The sequence below is a fragment of the Phodopus roborovskii genome, unplaced genomic scaffold (genome assembly GCF_943737965.1).
Source record: "Phodopus roborovskii unplaced genomic scaffold, PHOROB, whole genome shotgun sequence".
NCBI classification, from domain to species: Eukaryota; Metazoa; Chordata; class Mammalia; order Rodentia; family Cricetidae; genus Phodopus; species Phodopus roborovskii.
In genome coordinates this window covers 11,542,689-11,566,461 of record NW_026126407.1, presented here as the reverse complement: position 1 = coordinate 11,566,461, position 23,773 = coordinate 11,542,689, and the positions used below count along the sequence as shown (strand labels likewise).

At 51.1% G+C, this 23,773-nt stretch overlaps 2 protein-coding genes across 2 annotated transcripts; one reads left to right on the top strand and one right to left on the bottom strand.

Moving 5' to 3' along the window:
- Positions 1 to 7,800: 7,800 nt before the first annotated feature.
- On the top strand, positions 7,801 to 13,435 carry Ybx2 (Y-box binding protein 2). The gene is made up of 9 exons (XM_051180209.1): positions 7,801 to 8,153; positions 8,794 to 8,857; positions 10,153 to 10,186; positions 11,040 to 11,129; positions 11,704 to 11,988; positions 12,175 to 12,278; positions 12,403 to 12,580; positions 12,888 to 12,972; positions 13,062 to 13,435. Exons 1-8 carry the CDS (start codon positions 7,880 to 7,882, stop codon positions 12,936 to 12,938), a joined length of 1,080 nt encoding a protein of 359 aa, XP_051036166.1. The 5' UTR covers positions 7,801 to 7,879; the 3' UTR covers positions 12,939 to 12,972; positions 13,062 to 13,435.
- A 743-nt stretch (positions 13,436 to 14,178) lies between these two features.
- On the bottom strand, positions 14,179 to 19,740 carry Slc2a4 (solute carrier family 2 member 4). The gene is made up of 11 exons (XM_051180208.1): positions 19,485 to 19,740; positions 18,169 to 18,285; positions 17,913 to 18,085; positions 17,698 to 17,822; positions 17,487 to 17,602; positions 17,210 to 17,372; positions 16,917 to 17,104; positions 16,647 to 16,751; positions 16,435 to 16,536; positions 15,666 to 15,869; positions 14,179 to 15,229 (listed from the first exon to the last, which is right to left on the bottom strand). Exons 1-11 carry the CDS (start codon positions 19,515 to 19,517, stop codon positions 15,026 to 15,028), a joined length of 1,530 nt encoding a protein of 509 aa, XP_051036165.1. The 5' UTR covers positions 19,518 to 19,740; the 3' UTR covers positions 14,179 to 15,025.
- Between the last annotated feature and the right edge of the window lie 4,033 nt (positions 19,741 to 23,773).

The following is a 23,773-nucleotide window of genomic DNA, read 5'->3' as shown; positions in this document are numbered from 1 at the left end:
ACTTCCAGGACAGTCTCCAAAGCCACAGAGAAACCCTGTTCCAGAAAAATAAGACTATTAGCTTTTCATTGAACAATCTCCCTTAACCTATATTTTTTTGTAGGTGGGGGATTTTATTTTCTTTTTTGAAATAATAGGAACCATGCTGGGATTAAAAATAGTAACAGATTAGAAACTATATTTATTTACATGTATTATGAAAATTAATTGACAAAAAAACATAGCAAGCAAGTGTTAGGACCTTTTACATCTTAGCTGCCATTGAGTCACAAAGCAGAAGGCCTACGGTGCAGTGCATGATGGCTGGGAAGTAGCAGAGTTATGGAAATCCCCTTCATAACCAAATAAGTGAGCTGGAGAGGGAGCTCAGTGGGCAAGAGCGCTTGCTGGTCTTGCAAAGGACAGTGTTTGGTTCCCAGAACCCACATGGTGGTCCTCAACCAACCATAGCTCCATTTCCATGGGATCTGATGCCCTCCTTCAACCTTCACAGGCATAGCTAGGCACACACATGGTACACATACATGTGTTAAATATACAATTCTGTGCTTGGATACATTCCACACCTATCTTGGGCGATATGAGACACACAAGCCCATGGATTGGCTGCCTTGATATGAGGTCTCAGTGATAGAGAGCTTGCTTATTAAGCCATACACTCAACACTTATGGCCACAAGGCAACAAAACATGAACGGGAAAATACCAAGTGCTAACAAACACAATCTTCTCAGTGCTGTGCTTCCCTGAACACGGACTGGGGTGAGTCTACTGCCGGAAGTCAGCCAAGAAGGGGGAGGCTGCTGCTGTCATACACAGGGGCCATGCCAGTGGCATGAACCAGGCAGGGGTAGAAAGAATGGGGAGAAATAAATGGAAGTGAGAATGAAGGCTAGACAGATCAAAAGACAGGGAGCCTCTGAGAAGGAGGGGTGAACTCCACACAGAGTCCTAGGTCTCTCATTCAAATGTGACGTGGTGATGGCCTCTACCAAGGCCGGGCAGTGGAGACGTCTACACACAAACACATGTTCAAAATTAAACCTTAAAACATAAATCTCAGCTAGGCCTAGTTGTATAATTATAATCTGAGCATGTGGGAGGAATAAATAGAAGACTTAGTTGCTCAAAGCTAATCAGTCTAGGCTATAAAGAGACCCTGTGTCAAAAAATGCAGAAGAGCTAGAAAGGTGGCTCAGAGGTTAAGAACACTGGCTGCTCTTCCACAGGTCCTGAGTTCAATTCCCAGCAACCACATGGTGGCTCAAAACCATCTGTAATAAGATCTGGTGCCCTCTTCTGGCCTGCACGGATACATGCAGGAAGAACACTGTATACATAATAAATAGAAAAGGAGGGGGCCTAGAGATGGTTCAGGGTTTAGAGAGTACTGACTGGTCTTCTGGAAATCTGGATTCAATTCCCAGCATCTGCAAGTTCCAGAGGACCCAACACCCATGGCAAAAATGTCAACACACATAAAATAAATTTGCGAAAACTGAGCCACATACACATACAGGCATATACACAAAAAAAAAAAAAAAAAAAAAAAAAAAAAAGATAAATAAACAAGTCTTAAAAAAAGTCTAAATAGGGTGGAAGAGATGGCTCAATGGTTAAAAACTTAGCCACTAGGCCTGCATTCCATCCCTAGAGCCCACATGGTCGAAGGAGAAACCTTAACTCCTGCAAACTGTCCTCTTACCTCCATGAGCTGGTGTGTGTGCACATGCTCACACTCACTGGCATGTGTGCAAACAGGTGCACACTCACACACAAATAAACACATGAAATATATGCTAACAAAAGCAAAGGGGGACTGAAGAGAAGTGGTCAGTCTTTCAGAGGACCTAGGTTCAATTCCCAGCTCCTACATCACAACCTGTGCATTTGATCTCCTTGTTGGGCTGTGATAGTGAAAGCCTTTAGTCCCAGCAGGAGCAGGTAGGCCAGTCTCTGAAATCTCTGAGTTTGAGGCCAGTCTGGTCAACAAATTGAGTTTCAGGACTGCTATACACAGAGAAACCCTGTCTCAAAAAAACAAAACAGCAAAAAAGGAAAAGAAAATTTTCACAGTAACCCCTATCGGTGATTACTCAGGCACCAGATAACCTAAGGCATCTAAACTGCTTGGCTTACTGTGTGACATAGTGAGTGCTCAATATATTGCAATTCTTCTCTGCCATCATGAATGGGTTGACTTTTTAAAAGCTCTGGAGAACAGGCTTGAAGCCCTTGTGGGCCCTTGATCTCTTCCTATCATGTGAATGTGAGGACAGTGCTCAAGATACCTCCTTGGAGTAAAAAAAAAGAAAAAGAAAAAAAATCAAACAAACACAATACAGCAAGGTATGGTGGCCCATGCTTCTAAATCAGTATTGGGAGGAACTGGTAGTGGTTCTTCATGCTTTGAGGCCAGTCTACATAGTGAACTCCAGGCCAGCCACAGCTGCAGAGTGAGACCCTGCCTCAAAAACAAGCACAGGGGCTGGAGAGAAGGCTCAGAAGTTATGAGCTATTGCTGTTCTTGCAGAGGATTTGGGTTCAGTTCCCAGCACCTACATGGTAGCTTACAATGGGCTGCAATTCTAGTTCCAGGGGATCTGATAGCCTCTTTTGGCACTGAACACATGTAGTACATAGGCATACAAATAAGGAAAGCATTAAAATGAATGAATGAATTTTTTAAAAATGCAAGTCAGGTGGTGGCACATACCTTGAATCCCAGCACTTGGGAGGCACAGGCAGGTGGATCTCTGAGGTTGAGGTCAGCCTGGTACACAGAATAAGTTCCATGGCAGAAACCATGTCTCAAAAAAGCAAAACAACAACAACAAAAAACCAACCAACCAACCAACCAACCAACCAAACAAACAAACAAACAAAAATCTCCTTGGGATAAGACCCCAAGGTCTCTAGCAAGACACTGGAACTGCCTGGTCTGAACTTATAGAACAGCAAGGAATAAATTTCTATTATGTATTATACTAGTTAAAAAGAAAAATATGAGCTAGAAGTTCCAAGAAAGCAGTTGTAGATAAGGGTATCAGATGTAACAGACGGGATGAAGTGGAGGTGGGTGGAGACAGGGTAAGGCCAGCAGAGGTGAGGGCAGCTAGAAGTGAGTGGAAGAGGAAACAACAGTGGCCATAGGACTGGGACAACCTAGCCGCTAAGAAACAAGAAAGTAGCTACGCAAGAGAGGAAAGGAGGAGCCACACACTCTTGTCAGCCGTTAATCCCAGCACTGGGGAGGCAGAGGCAGAGGCAGGTGGGTCTCTGAGAGTTCAAGGACAGCCTGGTCTACAGATAGAGTTCCAGGATGACAGGGATGAGCAAACCAAACAAACAAAATAGAGGGCTGGTGGTGGAAAGTGGGAAAGAGAGAGAGCGTGGTGGGACATGCCTTTAACCCCAGTACTTGGGAGGCAGGGGCAGAGACCTAGCTACACACCGAGTCCCAGAACAAGAAGGCATAGTAAGACACCATCTTAATCAGTCTCTCCCAAGCAAAAAGGAAGAGATGAGAAAAAAACCTGCTTTGCAAAAAAACAAAACAAACACACACACACACAAAAACAAATAAAAAACCAAGTTGAAGAGGAAAGTGCAGGAAGTTTGTGCTGGCAGAGAACAGAAGCAACACTAACTTTTTAGTTTGTTGACAAGGTTTCTCTGTGGAGCTCTGGCTGTCCTGGAACTCTTTAGACCAGGCTATCAAGCCTCAAACTCACAGAGCTCCACCTGCCCCTGCCTCCCCTGGCTCCCACAGAGTGCTGGGATTGAAGGCTGAGCCACCATCACTTTTAATTGTTGAATTATCTAAAATAAATGCCACCAGTTTTCACTTTTACTTTGCTAAGCCTTAGCACCCAGTGGAGTATGTTCTAAAAATGAGGTTGAAGAATGGCCATGACAGACTGTGGTCACATGCTGAGAACTTAATTCAGTGAGAGGGAGAAGGGAGTTTAAGCTTAGCTGAATTCAGAAGGCTGAGTCCACTGCTTGGAAAGGATTGTGCTCTGCTCAGGGTCTGGCAGGAGGCACACACAGGTTTGAGAGCTATCAGGAAGTGCACACTTAGGGCCATTGAGGTGGCTCATCACCTAAAGGCATCTGCTGCAAAGCTTTACCACCTGAGTTTGATCCACAAGGCCCACGTGGTGGAAGGAGAGCTCCGACCCCCGCAGGTTACCTGGGGTCTCTACATGCACTCTGGCATACGCTCCTCCAATAACTGGTTGCAACTGGGGGGTGAGAGGGAGTATGTTTTGCCCGCATGTCTACAAATGTATCACACATTTGCAGGGCCCGATAAGGCCAATAGAGGGTGTCAGATCTCCTGGAATCAGAGGTATAGGTGGTTATGAGCCACCATGTGGATGCTGTGACCCAAATCAAGGATCTCTGTAAGAGCAGCAAGCACTCTTAAGATACTGAGCCAGCTCTTCAGCCTGTAGTAAATATATTATTTTGTTTACTTACTTTATTTTTTAATTTTATGTGCATTTGTGTTTTGCAGTGGGTGTCAGGTTCCCTGGAACTGGAATTACAGACAGTTGTGAGCTGCCATGTGGGTGCTGGGAATTGAACCCATATTCTATGGAAGAGCAGTCAGTGCTCTTAACCACTAAGCTATCTCTCCAGCCCTCTATTTTATTTTATATGTATATTTTTGCAGCAGATCTGTCTCTATAACTCTGGCTCTCATGGAACTCATTATGTAGACCAGGCTGTCCTCAAACTCACAGAGCTCCATTTGCCTGTGCCTTCTGAGCGCTGGGACTGAAGGTGTGTAACACTACACCTAGCTAATAAATATAAACTTTAATAAATTAAAATAAATTAAAAAGAAAGTAATTGCCAAAGCCAGAGAATTAAAAAAAAAAATGACCTACAAGTGATAGAACATACCCCTGGAGATGCTAGGCATACTGAGATTAACTGAAGGGTTAGAGAGGGCTAGGCTGTGGAAGAGATGAATAGCAATGAAGAACCTTGGACTCAGTAGACTGAGGCAGGAAGGTTTAAAATTCAAGTTCTACCTAAGTTACAGAAGGAATTAAAGGCCAGCCTGAGCAACTTAATGAGACCCTAGATCCAGAAAATGAGACCCTAGGGGGAAAAAATGTAAAAAATGGTAAGAAAGTCAGGAGATCTAGCTGAATGGGAGAGTTAGCCAGGACCATCACCATCACACACACACACACACACACACACACACACACACACAAAAGTCATCCACAAATGTCTCAGTTGGAACCAAAAACCTCTGCTTAACATAGCACATGTAGACTGGTGGCTCACACCTATAATGCCAGCACAGAGGCAGGAGGCTCTCTGTGAGTTCCTGCAGATTGAGTTCCAGGTCAGCCAGGGTCACAGAGTGAAACCCTGTCTCAAAAAACCAAAAAGAAATAAATAAAAAATATTTTAGATTTATTTATTTTGTGTTTTTGCTTGCATGTATTTATGTGCACCATGCAGATAGATGCCTAGTGTCCAATGAGGTCAGAAAAGGGCATCAGATCCCTTGGAATAGGAGTTATAGATGCTTGTGAGCTACCATGTCTGCCGGGAACTGAACCCAGGTCCACTGCATGAGCAGCTGGTGCTCTTAACCCAAACCAACTCTCCAGCCCCCAAGCTGTCATTATAAATGGTAGTCAAGCTTTCTGCCAACTGAGCTACATTCCTGACCTTCGACATTTCCCAGTTTTTTTTTTTCTCGAGGCAGGGTTTCTCTGTATAGCCTTGGCTGTCCTGAAACTCACTATGTCACTATGTAGAACGGCTGGCCTCGAACTTTCAGAGATCTGGCCTGCCTCTGCCTCCTGGGTGCTGGGACTAAAGGCGTGCACCACTACTGGCCTACTACAAAAAGGCCTATCTTCTTGTGGGCTTCCCCTCACTTCACCCTGGGATTCATTATTCAGTCCACACGTGAACTCCTTTCACACCTTTATGATTTTTCTGTTGCAAGAGTGAGATATCTCTCACTCTTTCCACAGGATGTCTTTACGAGGTCAGGGCTCCACACAAGTGCATCATACTTTCATTTTTGTGTACCTTACTGACTCAGTGGCGATTTGTTTTCTTGTCTCTCTCGTCTCTTTTTCTGTTCACTATTTCTGATGGCGTAGAAATCAAAACCCTCAACTCTGGGAGGACCGGAGAGTTTGGGTGAGCAAGTTTGCAGATGGAATTCTCGTTTGGAATTGCGGCTAGGTGGATTCCGGGAGCGGCCAGCAGAGGGCGCGCTGGGACAGGGAGAGACCACACAGTGGCGGACGGCGTTGCAGAAGCAAGCACCGCCAAAGCGCACTTGCGGAGTGAGGACCAGCGCAGTGACAAACTCGTGCTACTACTGGAGGCGGGAGATGCGGGTGGGGTGGGGTGGGGGACGCTTTACCAGATAAAAATGAACTCTGTAAAGTGTCGTCCTTGTCCTCCTATGTGGAGGAGGCGGCCCTCGAAAGACTTTGGAGCCGTCTGCAGATTGGGAATCATTTTATTCAATAAATTGATCGGTGGTGCGACGTTCCCAGATGTCAAGGATTACTATAAAAATCTTATTGCTGTGGTGATTTACTGCCTAGTATGTGTTCCGAGGATTAAAAGAAATAAACGGTCAAAGCATTGCATTAAAAAAAAATCACGGTAAGATAGGATAGTTGATACTTGAAGAGATCCATCCCAATAGAGTAATTTCTAAGCAAACTGCAAGCCCAGGCGAACCAGGGGTCCTGCGATCCCGGACCTAAGAAAATCTGAAAGTACTCGGTGGGAGACGTCAGAACTGTGGCAGCGGGTCAGGGAACTTCCAGTAGCAAAAACAACTTGATTTGGTTTGCTTGTTTTTAACTCAAGAGCCCCTGGCTGGTCTCAAACTAGTGAGTCTTTCTGCCTCAGCCTTCAGAGTGCTGGAGTTACCGGTGAGATCTACCATACTCAACCTAAAAAGAAAGTATCTTAGGGTGTCAGTTACATGCATTTATTAAAACTTTGCTTTGTTTCTTTTTTCTTGAGACACTGTTTCTCATTGTAACCCAAACTCTCCTGGAACTCACTAAACGACCTAAGTTGACTTTTAACTCGAGGCAATGCTGCGCTTTCGGGACTCGAAAGCCAGAGGATCAGGAGTTCAAAGCCAGGCTGCCCTACAGAAACCTTGTTTCCAAAACCCTAAAACCACAGGAATGGGTGGCTTCTGCTTGTGATATCCACTGTGCCTATTCAGGAGTGTGCGGAGAGGTTCTGTGCGAAAAGGAACCAGGGCGGTAGGGGCAGCGGAGTCCAGGCACCGACCGTCTGAAGGGTAAAGGCCAGAGGGACCTTCGCAGAAGAACCGCGGCTGCTGGCCGCGACCCCCACCCGGGTCGTCAGGGGCAACCTGGGAGGCTCGCCCCGGCCCCGCCTAGCGCGCACAAGCCAGGTGGCCGTTGGGGCGCCACCAGCCGGTTTGATTTCCCGCGGCCGGTGGAAAGGGGCGGAGGGGGGAGGGGAAAGGAGTCACTGGCCAATGGGCTGGGCCGAGCGCACCACGTGACGGAGGGGAGGCGGGGCCCAGGTGTACTTACGGAGTCGCGGGCGGGGGCCGCAGCTTCAGAGCGGAGTCCAGGAGGCGGGGCTGGCGTGCGGGCCTGGGGGGCTGCGCGGCTAGGATTGGCCTGCGGCCGGGAGGCGGGACCTGAGCGCGCCGCTGCAGCCGGCTGCGATTGGCCTCGTCTCGGGGCCCGCGGCCGGCTTGCGGGAGAGGCTCGGGGCGCGAGGACCGAGCCGGGTGGCCGGTCCGCGAGCCGGGGGGAGGGGCCGGGGCGGTGGTGGTGGCAGCGGCGGAGGAGGCGGTGGCGGCGGGGGCCGGTACTGGACCCGGCGGGATGAGCGAGGCGGAGGCGGCAGTGGTGGCGACAGCGGCCCCCGCGGCGACGGTGCCCGCGACGGCGGCAGGGGTGGTAGCGGTGGTGGTACCCGTACCCGCGGGAGAGCCGCAGAAAGCAGGCGGCGGGGCGGGCGGCGGGGGCGGAGCCGCCTCTGGTCCCGCTGCTGGGACCCCCTCAGCGCCCGGCCCTCGCACCCCTGGTAACCCGGCGACGGCGGCTTCGGGGACTCCCGCGCCCCCGGCCCGGAGTCAGGCGGACAAGCCGGTGCTGGGTGAGGGGGGACCACGCGCTAGGGCCACTCTGAGGGTCGGCGGGCTGGGGGAGGGGCGGCAGGGTTTGGCAAGCCGAAGGTAGGCCCGGCCCAAAGGACTAACCGGTCCGGGAGCTGCCGAGAGAACGATTAGTGGATTCCCCTGGAGAGAAAGCTTGCCGCACCTTCCTGGGCGGGAGGGCGGGGCGGGCAGGTCCATCTTGGGCCTTGGGTAGGAAAATAAAGCCTCAGGGCCTGACCACGCCCCGGTTGGCGGGAGACTTGGTGTAGTTGACTCCCGTTCTTCCTAGGTCAACCTCTAAGCTTGGGGAAGCAGGTGCAGTGAGGACCCTTAGATTTGGGAGGGCTGGGAAGGCTGTTGAGTTTTGACCCTTAGGGTGGTGCAGGTGAGTACCCGGTTCTAGGTGAAGGACCTAAACTTTGTAGGATGTGAGGGACGTAGGTTTGAACGTCTGAATCCCCTGTGTGAGTGATTCCAATTAGTAGAACCAGAGTATGAATACTTTGCCCCCGGTGAGATCTGGTGACTTGAAACTTAGTAGGGAGGCAGGTTAGATTCTAGCTTAGTTTTCTCTCAAAACTCAGCCCAACTCCGTCTCTTCCCCCATCTTACTGTCCCCACTGCGTCTCTGCCTGGCAGCAATCCAAGTCCTGGGCACTGTCAAATGGTTCAACGTCCGGAATGGTTACGGATTCATCAACAGGTATCCAAGGAACCCAGGGAGGGGGAGGAAATGGGTGTCTTTTCCGAATTGGTCTGTGGGATTGGACACCTTATTTCATCTCTACCCCTGCCAAGGCACATGGTTGTGATGTCCAGCTGAGGCTGGTTGAGAGTCTTTTACCACAGCACAAATGTGTGCTTAATGGCAAGGTGAAGCTACATCCACATCTTCAAGGGCAGCATGGGATTAATGATCCAGGAACTTGGCAAAGCTGACCCTGACATTCCCAGCTTCTCTGTCTTCACCTTCTGGAGTTGCTTCATTATTTTGAGCTTGCTGTATGCCTTTGGGGTGGAATGTTTGGGGCTCCTAGTTGGCACCCTCACTGGTTTTCTGGTTAAGGGTAACACTCATGGCACCTACACAAATTCTCTCAAGAGCTGTGGCTCATTTGAACCAGCCCCCCCCACCTGATGGAACTGAAGCTGGTGGGGGGGGGCTACCCAGCCAGAGGCTTTTGCTTCTCTTCAGTCGGTGGCCCCACCCCTCTAAGCTGTGGGAGAATCTATGGCCTTCCCCAGCCCAGGCACCCTGCCCAGCCAAGCCCTCCTGGGAGTCCCAGTTCCCTCTTTGCAGGCTGACCTTTGTGCAGACCCAATTACTTTAGAACATTAGTTCTGGGGAAGGCTGCTTCCTGCAAGGAGTCCCTCCTGTTCTCTGTCCTGGGATTAAACCAAAGTCATAGGCAAGATAAAGACAGAGAATGGGAGTGTGTCTTTCCAACCTATTCAGTTTGTGTAGAGAGCTGCCGGTGAAAATAAGCCTTCTTGGCTGCTGGCTGTTTGGAAAATGCACCTTAGGCCTTGTTCTCTTCTCACAATTGTATGCCCCTGGCCCTGCTTTCTCCCTCTTTGAGCACAGAAGGAAGGAGCCTGTGGAATTTTCCAGCCCTAACAGGGGTTGAGGGAAGGAGAGGATATTGGCCAGGGACAGTTACACCCTACACCCGGCACCAGCAGGTTCTGAGGTGCCCCTGGGGTGGAAGGCAAAGCTGTCCTGGCTCCTTCAAGGTGCCTTTGCAGCTTCCTTCTACCTTTTCCTTATGAAGTTCAAGTTTTCCACTGGGGATTTGCAGCATGCTCTTTGCACCAGCTTTAGAGGCCCTGCTGGCTTGCTGTTCCTTGCTCCCAGGGCCCATCATCCCTCCCCCCCACCCCCCAGGAACTGAAACAGTGAAGAAGATGGGCCCATCTTGGGAATGGGCACCCAGGGAGGCCTCAGTGGAACTGAGTGCCTTACCCATCACCCCCTTAACCACCCATCCTGTTCTGCAGGAATGACACCAAGGAGGATGTCTTTGTTCACCAGGTAAGAGCTAGGTTGGCTTTCTGAGGGGATGCACCCGCCTCTTTGGAAGCCTTTGCCACAACTTCTAGCTTCACACTATATTTCTCTGGCTCTTAACTTCACAACGGCCTGCCCATGAGGAATAGCTGGCCTCCCATCTACCTCAGGTGCCTGCCTATATGAACCACCATTAGCCCCACTTTCCTTGAGTTGCTGAACAGCTGTCAGAACTGTGCATGTTGCCCTCGGCACGGCATGCTCACCACCTCCTGGGACCTGTTAACACCACAGGAAGGCATCCGGCAATATTCCGAGGGCAAGGCCAGAGACACTTGGGTGCAGTGAGTCTCAGTGTGTTCTCTGCACTAGCAGCAGCATCACCTGAGCTACCAGGCCCTGCCCAAGCACTGAATTAATGAGCCTTGGGGCTGGGCACTGTGTTTTAACATGCTCCCAGGTGATTCTGATAACTGGCTAGTTTGAGAACCACTGCTCTGGTGGAGAGAGAGTGCTCAGTGGGACCCAGGTAAGAAGCAACTTAAGACCATTTCAGCCTTTGTTTTGCTTGAGTTTCTGCTGCCTCCATTTTTTGAAGTCTTTGAGGGTAGAGGGAGAAGGGAGGATGTCTTGGACAGTGGTGACTTGACAGTGGGTCCCTCAGACTCTCCTTCATGACTCTCCCTACTAATATATTTCTTGTGGTGCTGTGGAGCTATGCTCCAGGCCCTCCCATACTACTCTGAACACGTTCGTGCTCTACCTCTCAGCCCTACGGGACTCCAGTAAAAGTCACATTGGAGTTGGGTGGAGGCTGAGGCTGGTGAGAGATGGTGGTCTGTGCCCTCACCTTTGTCATGACTTTCCCCCCAACCAGACAGCTATTAAGAGAAACAACCCCAGGAAGTTTCTGCGAAGTGTTGGAGATGGGGAGACTGTGGAGTTTGATGTCGTGGAAGGAGAGAAGGTTTGGGAGCTGCTGTGGGGTGGAGTTGGCCAGGACTGTGGGAGGGTGGCCTGGTCGTCAGCCTAGGCTGTGACCCTCCTGGGACCAGTTCTGCCTGATGTGGGGATGGGGCCTGTGCTCTCTCACCTGGATGTTATCAAATGCTAGGGCTGTTCTAGGACATGTCCTAAAGAATCCATCCCTGTCACCAGTCAGTAACATGTGGGTTTCTTCTCTGTAGTTCACCAAGCACTTCCATGTCTGTTTTCTACAGGGGACCCCAGCCCTAACAGGACTCTCAGTCAGTCCTCTGGAGTGAAGGAGGGACAGTGGCTCTCTCTATCTCATCCTGTCCTGTCTTTTACACAATGGGGGGAATGTGGCAGTTATTTCTAAGGACAAGTTGTTTCTTCTCAGATGGGTACAAACTCCTTCTGCTGCCCCTGGGGGGAGGGGAGAGAGGAGTGATTTTGAGGAGCAGCAGGATAGAGGACTTGGGCCAGAAGAAGGGGGACGCTAGTGATCTGACAGGTTTGTAAGTGCTTCGTGTTTGTTATCAGGGCGAGTTCTGACTGCTCCCTCTCTGCCTCCCCAGGGTGCAGAAGCTGCTAATGTAACTGGGCCTGGGGGGGTGCCAGTGAAGGGCAGCCGCTATGCCCCAAATCGACGCAGGTTCCGCAGATTCATCCCGCGGCCCCGCCCAGCCGCCCCACCACCCATGGTGGCAGAGGCTCCCTCGGGTGGGACTGAACCTGGCAGCGAAGGGGAGCGGGCAGAGGACTCAGGGCAGCGACCTAGACGACGGCGCCCACCTCCCTTCTTCTACCGAAGGCGGTTTGTGCGAGGCCCTCGGCCCCCCAATCAGCAGCAGCCCATAGAGGTGAGACAGAATTGCAGTCAGGGAGCCAGCTCATCAATTTTGGAAAGAAGTGGGCCAGTTGCGAGGGCAGAGACCGTAGAATCCTCGACAGAAGTAGAACTGAGACTAGGAAGAGCCGAGGATGACCTGGCCCAGGGACAGCAGGGGGAGCTCAATAGCTCACCTATATGCCTTGTACATTCCCAGGGCTCCGATGGGGTAGAGCCCAAGGAGACAGCCCCATTGGAGGGGGACCAACAGCAAGGAGATGAACGGGTGCCCCCACCCAGATTCCGGCCTAGGTACCGAAGGTAAGACTTCACCTGTGTCTTCCCATGTAAGAAGACAAGGGTTCTAAGATGGGGAAACAGGAACCCTGGGGGAAGGGAGTCTACTCTGGGTGCCCTGGTCCTGTCAGTCTGTTTCTCTTTCTAGGCCTTTCCGCCCCAGGCCACCCCAACAGCCTACCACAGAAGGTGGGGATGGCGAGACCAAGCCCAACCAAGGCCCCACTGATGGCTCCCGGCCTGAGCCCCAGCGTCCACGAAACCGCCCCTACTTCCAGCGGCGTCGGCAGCAGCCCCCTGGCCCCCGGCAGCCTATAGCCGCAGAGGTGAGGTCTTGGTTGCCCAAAACGTGGGTGGGAAGGGCCAAGAGCAATTGCCTCCCTTCTGCCCTTTTCCTTAGCTTCTAGCTTCAGTTAGAAAGCACCTCTGCTTTCCTTGTCCCTGTCCCTCTTGCCAGCCCGCTTGGCCCACCCCTGACAGGAAACCCCAACACAGGCAAGCAAGTCCAGGGTTCCTTGAATGAATGCCCCACTCCCATCCCCAGTGTTGGGAGTTGTTACAAAGGATAGGAAGAGCAAAGTTAAGGAAAAGTTGGAGTAGAATGTAACAAGTGTTAGCCATGGCTTTCTTTAGACCTCAGCACCTATCAACAGTGGGGACCCCCCCACCACCATACTGGAGTGATTCTGCCTCAGAGGACACCCAGAGCTACCATCTGGTGAGTGCTCCTCTCAGGGCAGATGATTAAAAGGCCAGGGACTGGGTTCTGCTAAATTATCCTTTATGATTTGCCTTTTTTCCTCTTAGGTATCTGCCAGTTTCCAACTGACTCTACCCAGCATCCCCCTCCCCCCTCTCCCATAATTCATGACATCAAAACATCGGCTTTTCCCTTGAGACTCAGGAGGGCCAAAGCAACAGCCTTTGGCTTTTTCTCTTTTTTCCCCTCTCCCCTCCCAAGGGTTGAAGGAAGGGATCCATCCTTACTGTTCAGAGGCACCACCTCCCTCCCCTAAGTCAGGCTGAGAAGGAACCAGCCAGCTCTTCACCTCCTCCTGATTGTTTTTCTTTCCCACCCATTTATTTTTTGTTTCCCTTCGACCTCCCCCCCAACACCTCTGAAGCCATTTTATGAACTGTCATGTGCCACCTGAGCCTCCAGTAAAAACAAAAGCAGGCTTTCTTGTTGTCTTGGTCTCTGCCTCTTTTCTGTTTGAGAATGGAGAAGCATTGGTAACTCACTTCTAAACAAGAAGCCCTCCTCACCAAGAATCACGGGTCCAGTAACTGAGGGTGAGGTCTCTGCAGTCCCTGGGCACTTGTGAACATAGATACAAACCACCTACTGTTAATTAAAGCAATAGATAACGGTCAAAGTAGGGAGCCAGACAGACCCAGCTGAGTCCAGAGGATTCCTAATTCCAGGTCAGCCTGGGCCACACAGACTCTGTCTCAAGAAAAGTGTTTTAAGCATGTGTTGGTGGCACATGCCTTTAATCCCAGCACTCAGGAAACAGAAGCAGGCAGATCTCTGTATGCTCCAGGCCAGCCTGGTCTACAGAGCAGTTCCAGGACAGGCTTCAAAGCTACACAGAGAAACCCTGTCTCAAATCCAAAAAGCAAACAAAAAAGTGGGGAATTTGGATTCAGGCCTGTAAACCCAGCACTGTAGGAGGCTGAGACATGAGGCTTGCTACAAGTTTAAGGCTATTCTGGGCTGTATAGTGAAACCCTGTTTTTTGTTTGTTTGCTTTGTTTTGTTTTTAAACAGGTTGACAAAAGTAGATATGAGTAGCTGACAGGATCTAGACTCTAAAGGCGTCTGAGCCCTTGAGCCAAGGCAAAGCAAAGAGGAAGAGGGGTGGGTGAGGGCATCTTGCCTGTATTAGCCCACCCTCCAATTCCTCCACGACAGGACACTCTCTTCATACAGTGATTTTATGGATACATCTCTATATATACATTTAATACAGCAGCCCTTGGGTTTCTGCTCCCTAGCTGTTCTTCAAAACATACAAAAATATCCAAAGGCTCCCTCCCAACCAGTCTATAGGCAGCCTTTCAGATTCCCTGTTGCCCTTAGTTGGTTAAAAGCTTTTGGGGAATAAGAAAGAGCTGGTACCCACACTTGGCAGCCCTGGGGAACAACAGACCAACAGACTAGCACCCCATGTCTAGAGACTGATGCTTGCTACGACTCCTTGCCATGTCCAGGTATATAGGCTGTTGTGCTCCTTTGCCTTGGAAGGTGGCGTCTCCATGGACAGACAGAGGAGAGAATAGACTTTGGGAGGGTGTGTCCTTTGCCCTGGAGGGGTCAAGACAGAACCCCCTTCACCCAGAATCTTATGTGGCAAGAATTCAGTGAAAGTGCCAAATTGTGGGCGGAGTCGGAGTCGGAGTTGGTAGGAAATCACTCATGTCTGCTCCTTCTCATCCCACTGAATTCAGCTCAGCACCTCCCTCCTGCATGTCCACTACTCTAAAGGGAACGAAGGTATTCTGGGGCCAAGTCTGAGTAGGGGCAGGAGGAAGGCAGGAGAGGAGAAGAGCCCATGGAGTGGCCACAGCTTAGCCACAACACATAAATAATCCAAGATCACAGGAGGGGAATGAGGGGGTACTTGGACCACCCTTCCCTCAGCTTCCCAGTGCTCCAAGCTGCAGTTTTCTCCATCCTGGAGGTAATGGGAAAAGAGGGCTAAAGTGCTGCAGAGGAAAGGAGGGGGCTGTGGGGGTGGAGAGAGTGGTTCTTCCACCTGCCTTGCCCCTCAGTCGTTCTCATCTGGCCCTAAGTATTCAAGTTCTGTGCTGGGTTTCACCTCCTGCTCTAAGAGGGAAGGTGTCCGGCGGAAGGCAGCGGAGATCTGGTCAAACGTCCGGCCTCTGGTTTCAGGCACTTTTAGGAAGGTGAAGATGAAGAAGCCAAGCAGGAGGACGGCAAATAGAAGGAAGACGTAGGGACCCATAGCATCCTGGGACAGTTGGAGAAAGAGGTGTTGACAGAGGGGTGGGAAGCCAGGAACTAAAGACTAATAGGGAGCTGGGGCTACTTAAGGGACCAGGAGGCTCCTTCCAAAGGCAACAGAAATGACCAGAAATGAAAATTTACATTGAAAATGTTTTCGCCCTTTGCTATCCTAAGAGTGTACACTTGGAGAATATTTCTAAACCACTTATAGCATTAATAGAAATTACATCATTTTATTTCTGGTCTAAATTATACCAGTGTTTACTTTTAAAGATAGCCCTGCTGCTGGCCCACCTATCCCCACCCATTTCTTTGATTCTGGTATACTTCCACCAGAGTGGTCATCCAGAAACTACCTGTAGGACTGGGAGCTCCTGACCAGAGAGCGAAGGAACTAGGGGTGAGTTGCCTCCCCTCTGGGTAAAGGGAGGGGAACCTACCGCAACATACTGGAAACCCATGCCAACGATGAAGTTACAGGTCCAGTTGGAGAAACCAGCTACAGCCATGGCTGCTGGACGGGGCCCCTGACTGAAGAGCTCCGCCACAATGAACCAGGGGATGGGGCCAGGGCCAATCTCAAAGAAGGCCACAAAGCCAAATATGGCCACAATGGAGACATAGCTCATGGCTGGAACCCGTTCCTAGAGACCAGGAAAGAACAGTAGAAAGTTTGGTTCTGGCTTCTCTGGATCTCCCCTTGCCCTTGGCCTAGAGAACTGAAATCGCCTTTCCATAGCTTAGGTGGAGGCTGCCATTCTAGACTAGAACAGGTCATAGGGCATCCCCTGTCCACCCCCTTTTAGACAGGGTCTCACTATGTCACCCAGGCCGGCCTTGAACTTGTAAGCCTTCCACCTCAGCCTCCCCGGTGTTGAGCTGCCCTGGAACATGTCTGAGTGCTGCCATTTTGCTTTCTACCTCAGGTCGTTTCAAGGTGGAGATATATTTCGGTCTCTTGTTCCAATAATGGTTGATTCCCCCTTGGTTCTGAAGATGTCTCTTTAGGAATTATTGCTCCTGAGGCTTCATAGGGACTGCTAGACATGTGCTATAGCTAGGCCCCGGTGTGGCCAGGGAACTTCAGAAACACAGACTACATAGACTCTAGGACCCAGCACCCATGATCCTGGCACAGTCAGGCACACAGTCTCCCGAGGTTATTCCCATAGCTTAGACTGCTGTGTCCTCACAGCCCCTAGGCCTCACCAGCAGAAGCAGAGCCACAGTCATCAAGATGGCACAGCCACACATGCCTGCCAGGCCCAAAAGATGCAGTGTCCGTCTCCCAGCTCGTTCTACTAAGAACACCTGTGGAGGGGGACAGGGCTGGTCAGTTGAGGGCAAACCAGAGTAGGATCTCCAGGGCACCCAAGGCTAAAAAAACCAGTGATGGGTCCATTCCAAAGGCAAGCAGTTACCGAGACCAATGTGAAGACAGTGTTGACCACACCAGCTCCTATGGTGGCGTAGGCTGGCTGTCCCACCCCAGCTGACTCAAAGATGCTGGTTGAGTAATAGAAAACCTAGAAGTAAGAGAGCAGGAAAGGCGATGGCAGGGATGTCTGGTCCTTCATTGCAACCACACCAAAGTGGACTGAGCCTGAATGCTAATGGGGAGGTGATTGCTCCCCTCTCCCTTTCCCCAAGCTGGTACCTGACCCATAGTCTGCCCGGGTCTCCATACGTACAGCATTGATGCCTGAGAGCTGCTGGCTCAGCTGTAGCACGACTGCAATGATCAGAGGCTGCCTATGGGTGCGGCTGCCCAGGAGCTGGGGCAGGGACATTGGACGCTCTCGCTCCAACTTCCGCTTCTCATCCTTCAGCTCAGCCAGTGCCTCAGACACGTCGGCCCAGCCTGTCAGGCGCTTCAGACCTGGGGGTGGGGAATGTCAGGCCTTATGGAGCCTGAGAGAAGGCCAGGTACTAGCAAGATGGGGTGGAGGTGTGAACCTGGGCTATATGCAAGGTGAGAGCTCACTCTTTCTGGCAGGCCCCTCCAGGTTCCGGATGATATAGAGGTATCTGGGGCTCTCAGGACAGAAGGGCAGCAGAATCAGCTGCAGGAGGGCAGGAAGTACTGTGATAGCCAGAAGCAGTGGCCACAGGGTAGCTGTGCCCAGCATAGACTCCAAGCCCAATACCTGTGGGAGAAGGGAGGAAAGACAGTAAAGGTTTCTTTGGTCTCCTTCCTGCCCAACTACGGATGTCCAATCAAACTATTGTTCCTAGCTCCCCTATAGGCCAGGCCTATTTACCTGGGCAATTAGAATGCCAATGACGATGGCCAATTGGTTGAGTGTTCCCAAGGCACCCCGAAGGTGAGTGGGGGCGATTTCTCCCACATACATAGGTACCAACCCTGATGTTAGCCCTGGGCAGAAGAAAGAAAAGAGGGCTGAGGGTAGCTGCATATCCCCTTACAGAAATCCATGCATGATTAGGGACAATAGGGGCACACATGGGTACCTGAGTAGGCGCCAATGAGGAACCGTCCGAGAATGAGTATTTCATAGGAGGCAACGGCATTGGCTAGGCCCATGAGGGTGCCCCCCAGCACTGCCAAGACATTGTTGGCCAGCATAGCCCTTTTCCTGGCAGGCACACGAACAGGAGGGCTGGTCAGGGCACCCATGCCATGGCCCTCCTTCCTACCTTCCTACCCCTGCTCTGCAACTCCATACCTTCCCAGCCACTGGGAAATGATGCCAACGAGGAAGGAAGAAATCATGCCACCCACTGAAAAGATGGCCACGGAGAGAGCCCAAAGTGTGGTGAGAGTGGCCTGAGGGATGGAACCAGCTCCCTCAGGTCCCTGCCTCCCCAGCCATGTTGCATTGTAGCTCTGTTCGATCACCTGGGGGACAACATGGGAGTGAGTCTAGAGACCCTTCTCCAGCCACCACCTCCGAGTCCCCCCCCCCACAGCTATAGGCCTACCTTCTGCGGGGCATTGATGACACCAATGTTGTAGCCAAACTGAAGGGAGCCGAGCACAGCTGAGAATACAGCAAGGACCAGTGTGCCAGTCACTCGCTGCCGAGGGGGTTCCCCGTCCTGGACAGACAGAAGGACAGACACATAGAATCACGTTTGGCTTCCTTCAGGGGCCCAGGCCAGCTGCAGCAGAACATGCTGGGCTCCATCCAACATACTGGGTGAGAGAAAGTGGGCCATATTAGGAATTGTTCAAAGATCTCACTGTAAACAGAACTCAACAGGAACCTGGGCATGTAGGAAAAACGGATGTCTGTGTCCACATTACAGACAAATTCTGAACCTCGGATTCCCCTGTGACCTTGAGGCAGCCTTAGATTTGTGTGACCTTGGGTAAGTCACTTCCTCACTGTAAAGAGAACCTCGGTTCCCTCTTCTGTGAGGTGATATTGCCTCCCTGGGCTACCTGTCAGTCTGAAAACCCTCCAAAAATCAAAATCAACTCTTAATAGGATCCCAGACATTGCCTCTTTCTATAAACTGGTAAGTTTAGTATTAGCATCAGCCTTAATCCTCAGCTCTTCCTTCTGGAAGTTCTCTTGGCTGGCTCCAACAGGCCCTCGACAGGCCTAAGTAGGGCCGTTCCAGAAAGGACATCTGGGTCATTGCCTTGGGGTGGCTTTAAAGTCTCCGCCTAACTTTTTCTCAGCTCCTAAACTGGGACCAAGGGGGGATTTCAGCAGGGAGAGAGAGCCATGCCCAAGGGAAGAGTGGGGAATGGTAGTGGTGTGAGGGGCGGTGGCAGTGGTGGCTGCTGTTGGCGGCACAACCTGTCTCCAAGCCGAAACCTGATCTGGGGGGTGGGGTGGGGGCTGACCCTCCCCTCCGCCCCTCCACCCACCACAAGGCCGAGAGAAAGTTCAGCCTCCTGGAGGCCGGCCAAGGGTGGGGGTGGGGCCCCCGAAGTGCCTCGGTCCCAGAAACTCTGTGAGCGGTGAGACTCCGGATCTGCCTTCCCACATAAAGTCGAGGGCAAGGTGTCCCCCAGTGCTGCGTACAGTAAGACAGGACACAAACCCCGGATTCGCCAGAAATCCAGTCGTAGCTGGGCGCGTGAAGACTTTCGGACCCGCTCTGTCTCTTGACGGGATAGGAATCTGACAGTCACGGGTTGTCTAGGCTGAGTATAAATAGCCAGCCCCCCATCTCCAACCCTTGCGCCTGCGCAAGAACCACCTCCTAGCTGCCCCCAGCCTCGACCCCCACCCAAGAAAAGCCGGACCCGCGTCCCCGATTCTCCCCCTAATGCTGAACCTTACTTCAGAGCCGATCTGCTGGAAACCCGACGGCATCTTGTCTTAATAGAATTGAAGACTGGCGCTGCAGGAAGAAAAAGCGAATGGAGTATGTGGCTCTTGCCTGGTGTACAGAAGGAGAAAGCCCCAGCCTGGCGTCCCGAAGCGAAGTGCACAGGCGGGTCTGGTGGGACCCACTGCGACAAGTCAAGGAGCCGGAGAGCACCAGGGCTCTCCGGGATCTAGTGGGAACCACTTGGGGGGGAAAGATGCGGGAAGCTGTAGCCACCTCCTCACTCCCGCCCCGCCATGGGCCACGCCCCTCACAACACCATTGGCCAGGAGCCCGCACACCCCAAAAGGCCACGCCCCCACCCTAGCCTAGTGCGGGCTGGGGAGACACGCCCCTATGGTTCCCGCCAGCCTGGAGTTTCAAAGTAGGGTTCTTGGTACAAAAGGCTCCTCCCGCCATCCAAAATTCTGGACTGCGAAATTTCTTGAAGAGTTGAGAGTGCAGCTGATCCCCCTGTGAGGTCGAAGAGGAGGGCATGGGCTAAGGTGCACTTGCCAGGGTCCCGGGTAACTCCAGCAGGGTGACACAGTGCGCGCTGGGGTGCGTGTGTCAGAAACAATGCCCCGAAGTAACCCGGAGTGGCTATTTTTAGCTCCCACGTTAGGCTCCGCCAAATGTCAGGTCCCGGGTGTCCCGAGCGGGGGAGGGCAAGGGAGACTTAAAGGGTCCGCGGCACGCTTCCCACAAGGGGATGGCCCAGGGAACCAATAGCTTCCGTTCCCGGTGTGTCTGGGGACCGAACCTGGTCGCCCTTTCTTTCACGCATCCTTGGGCGGGGCTCTGCCTACTGATCCATCCCCTCCACACATTCCCTACCTTGGTTTCTGGAGGGGGCCCAAGGGACAGGTGCTCACGCCAGCCACACTACCCTCCCTGAAGTCCTTGAGCCTCCAGGCATGTGCTGGCCGCGTGGGTGACATGCTTTCCACAGTCAGCTCCCGTTTTGGGTCTCTAGCTGAGAGGGCACGACCTAGGCACGTCAGGGAGAGAGAAGCCAGACTGTGGGGAGAGAGAGAGAGAGAGACAGACAGAGAGAGACAGAGAGAGAGAGAGAGAGAGAGACAGAGAGAGAGAGAGAGAGAGCTCGAGTCAGAAAACGCTCCTGAGAAGTACAGGGCTGTAGCGACATCTAGAGGGAGAGTGAGGAATCTCAGTGGATTGGAGCCGGGTAGCTAGCCTCTGGGCTGGGGTCTCTTCTGTTAATAGTTGCCCTAAGATTTCAACCCAACCCTCTTTGGAGGGCCAGAATGTTGCAGTTCATAAGAGAACATATAAAGCATGGACTTCCTCCTAATTTCCTTACTCCAATGAGGTTGGGGTCTTCCAGGAATTTGTGTTTTGACTTCCTCTCTCGTACACTTGGTTTTCTCCATCTATCTCACTACCACTTTAGTCCAAAATATCATGACCCGACTGCTTTTCCCTGCTTCCCCTCTTCCCTTAAAATGAGGGTACAGGGGTTGGCGAGATGGCGCAGCAGTTAAGAGCACTGACTGCTCTCCCAGACCGAGGTTTGAGTCCCAGCACCCACGTGGATGCTACAACACCTGTAACTCCAGTTCCAGGGGATCCTACACCCTTTCCTGGATTCTATAGGCCCCAGGTACACATGTAGTACACAGACATACACACAGACAAAACACTCTTTCACATAAAAATAATAAAATTAAATTCAAAATGAAAGGAGGGTAGAATGCTGGGTGGTGGCAGAGCTCACCTTTAATCTCAGCGCTCAGGAGGCAGAGGCCAGTCTGGTCTGCAGAGTGAGTTCCAGGACAGCCAGGCTATACAGAAAATCCCTGTCTCAAGAAGAAAACAGAAGAAGGAGGAGGAAGGAAGGGAGGGGGAGGGAGGGAGGGAGAAGGGTAGAGTGCAACTTTCAATAGTTTGCTTGCTTTGTTTTGTGAGACAAGATTTCTCTGTGTATCCCTGGCTGTCCTGGAACTCAGAGAAATCCACCGCCTTTGCCTCCCGAACGCTGGGGTTAACAGCGTGCAGCGCATTTTCTTTTGTTTTCTTCTTTGAGACAGCCTGACGCTGGCCACAGGCTGGCCTCAAACATGCTGCTCTTCTGAGTGAGCAAGCGAGGGTTGGGACTGCAGATCTGAGGCTAATGCCTGCTTACAGGCACTCACCATCTGCTGTTGGATCCTCCTTGCCTTTAACCCTCCTCTTCTTCCTCTCTGTTCTCCTTCTCCATTGCTGTCCTCTTTTTCTTCCTCTTTCCTGTCCCTCTTCCCATCTTCCTCTTCCTCCTGGTCTAGAACTTACTATGTTTTTGACTCTGACCTTACATTTTAGATACTCTGGCTTCAGCCTCTTGAGTTCTGGGATTACACTTGGTGCCTTTGCCTGTTCCTGCAATCTGTAATACCAGAGAACTCCTATTTATCTTTCAAAACAAGGCTCTCAAGACTGGAGAGATGGCCTCATCAGTTAAGAACACTTGTTGCTCTTGCAGAGGACCCAGGTTCAATTCCCAGTACCCACATGGTGACTCACAACCATTTGTAACTCCAGTTTCAGGTGATCTGACACCGTCTTCTGACCCCCTCAGGCACCAGGCACACATGTGGTATACAGACATACATGTGAGCAAAGCACTCACATCAAATAAATAAATCTAAAAAAATTTAATTTTTTTTTTTTTTTTTTTTTTTGAGACAGAATTTCTCTGTATTGCTTTGGAGCCTGTCCTGGAACCAGCTCTGTAGACCAGGCTGGCCTTGAACTCACAGAGATCTACCTGTCTCTGCCTCCCTAAGTGCTAAAGGTGTGTGCCACCAATGCCCGGCAAAAAATAATTTTTTTAAAACTTACCTCCTCTGAGAAGACTTCTTGGCCTTTCTTGCAAACAGACAAATGCTCTCTCTTGTAGCTGATTCATTACCATTTCTGCTGTCTGCAATTCAGTCTCAGAGGCTGACGGTCATCTTATTCATGCATCCAACTTAGAGCAGGGTATTCTAGCTATTTTTTTCTTTATTTCATTTTTTCTTTCTTGTGTTTTTTTTTCTTATATTCTAACTATTTATTGGATGAATGGATTGAGGGTTGGTCTGCTGATTATGGTAGATAATGTATATGGGGGCAATAATAATTTGTAACCAGAAAGGAAGAGAAGGAAGGTGAGGAGGACTGAGCAGGAAGGGAAGCAGACACAGGGAATCTGGGATGCCATAAGGGGAGGCAAGGACTGGGTTGAGGTAAAAGCAGTGTAGTAAATGGGTACAGGGATGGATATCCTAGGTTGCTCAGTTCTATCCTGCCAGGGTTCATTCCTGCTCTCATTTGGATGTTTCTCAGGTATCCTAAAGTGGTTTTTATTTTATTTTGTGTGTGTGGGCCATTCTAGCAGACACCAGAAGAGGACCTAGAGCTGGAGTTACAGGCAGTTGTGAGGTGCCTGATGTGTGATTACTGGAAAGTGAACTTGGGTTACCTGAAGAGCAGCAAGCACTCCTAAGTGCTGTTACCTCTCCAGCCTTGGTGTTTAAATGCATAGAAAGTGCAATCAGATAGCTGAGCAGCGGTGGCACACACTGGCACCCCAGCACTCAGGAGGCAGAGGCAGGAAAATCTCTGAGTTTGAGGCCAGCCTGGTCTAGAGAGTGAGTTCTAGGGCAGCCAGGACTGCACGGAAAAACTCTGTCTCGAAAAACAAAACGAAGGCAAACATAAAAGAGTGTTGGAGAAATCGAAGATTCAGAGGGGAATAATGAGAGTTGGGAAGGAGGAAAAAGGTGGAAATTGGGAGACAGCTGACTAAATTGGATGGGAGGAAAGGGAGACACATGAAGCAGAGAAGCTTTGCACTGGTACTGTGTGTATGTTGGTCTTTTACAGAGCCCATTGTCGTCTCCTGATTTCTGCTCCTTATCTCTGGAAGCTAATCCCTGCAGACTTTCATTTTCTAAACGCCTGTATCTAGGTAAGGAGGCAAGAGACAGGACTGCAGGAGAAACCCAAGGTATCCCCAGACCCCCTTCCAGCTCCCAACCATCATACAGGTTCATTTGCTTCCAGCTCCTCGGTGGAAGATGGAGCTTCAGGGCAGTTCCAGGGACATTTCCTCCTCCCCTCTGCCCTTTCTTGTGTTTTATCTGTGTGTTTGGGACAGGTGCAGACTACCGAATCAGTGACTTAAGTTTTAAGACAGTATCACTCTGTTGCCTAGGCTAGCTTGGAATTCAAGGCAATCCTCCTGTCTCAACCACCGGGATTACAGACGTGAGCCACC

Excerpts from the sequence above, each read along its gene's own strand:
- Ybx2 (XM_051180209.1), top strand. The coding sequence starts at position 7,880 with ATGAGCGAGGCGGAGGCGGCAGTGGTGGCGACAGCGGCCCCCGCGGCG. Across the intron at positions 10,187-11,039 it reads AGGATGTCTTTGTTCACCAG|ACAGCTATTAAGAGAAACAA; the intron begins GTAAGAGCTAGG and ends CCCCCCAACCAG. Across the intron at positions 11,130-11,703 it reads ATGTCGTGGAAGGAGAGAAG|GGTGCAGAAGCTGCTAATGT; the intron begins GTTTGGGAGCTG and ends CTGCCTCCCCAG.
- Slc2a4 (XM_051180208.1), bottom strand. The coding sequence starts at position 19,517 with ATGCCGTCGGGTTTCCAGCAGATCGGCTCTGAA. Across the intron at positions 17,823-17,912 it reads ATTTCCCAGTGGCTGGGAAG|GAAAAGGGCTATGCTGGCCA; the intron begins GTATGGAGTTGC and ends TGTGCCTGCCAG. Across the intron at positions 17,373-17,486 it reads TTGGCATTCTAATTGCCCAG|GTATTGGGCTTGGAGTCTAT; the intron begins GTAAATAGGCCT and ends CTTCTCCCACAG.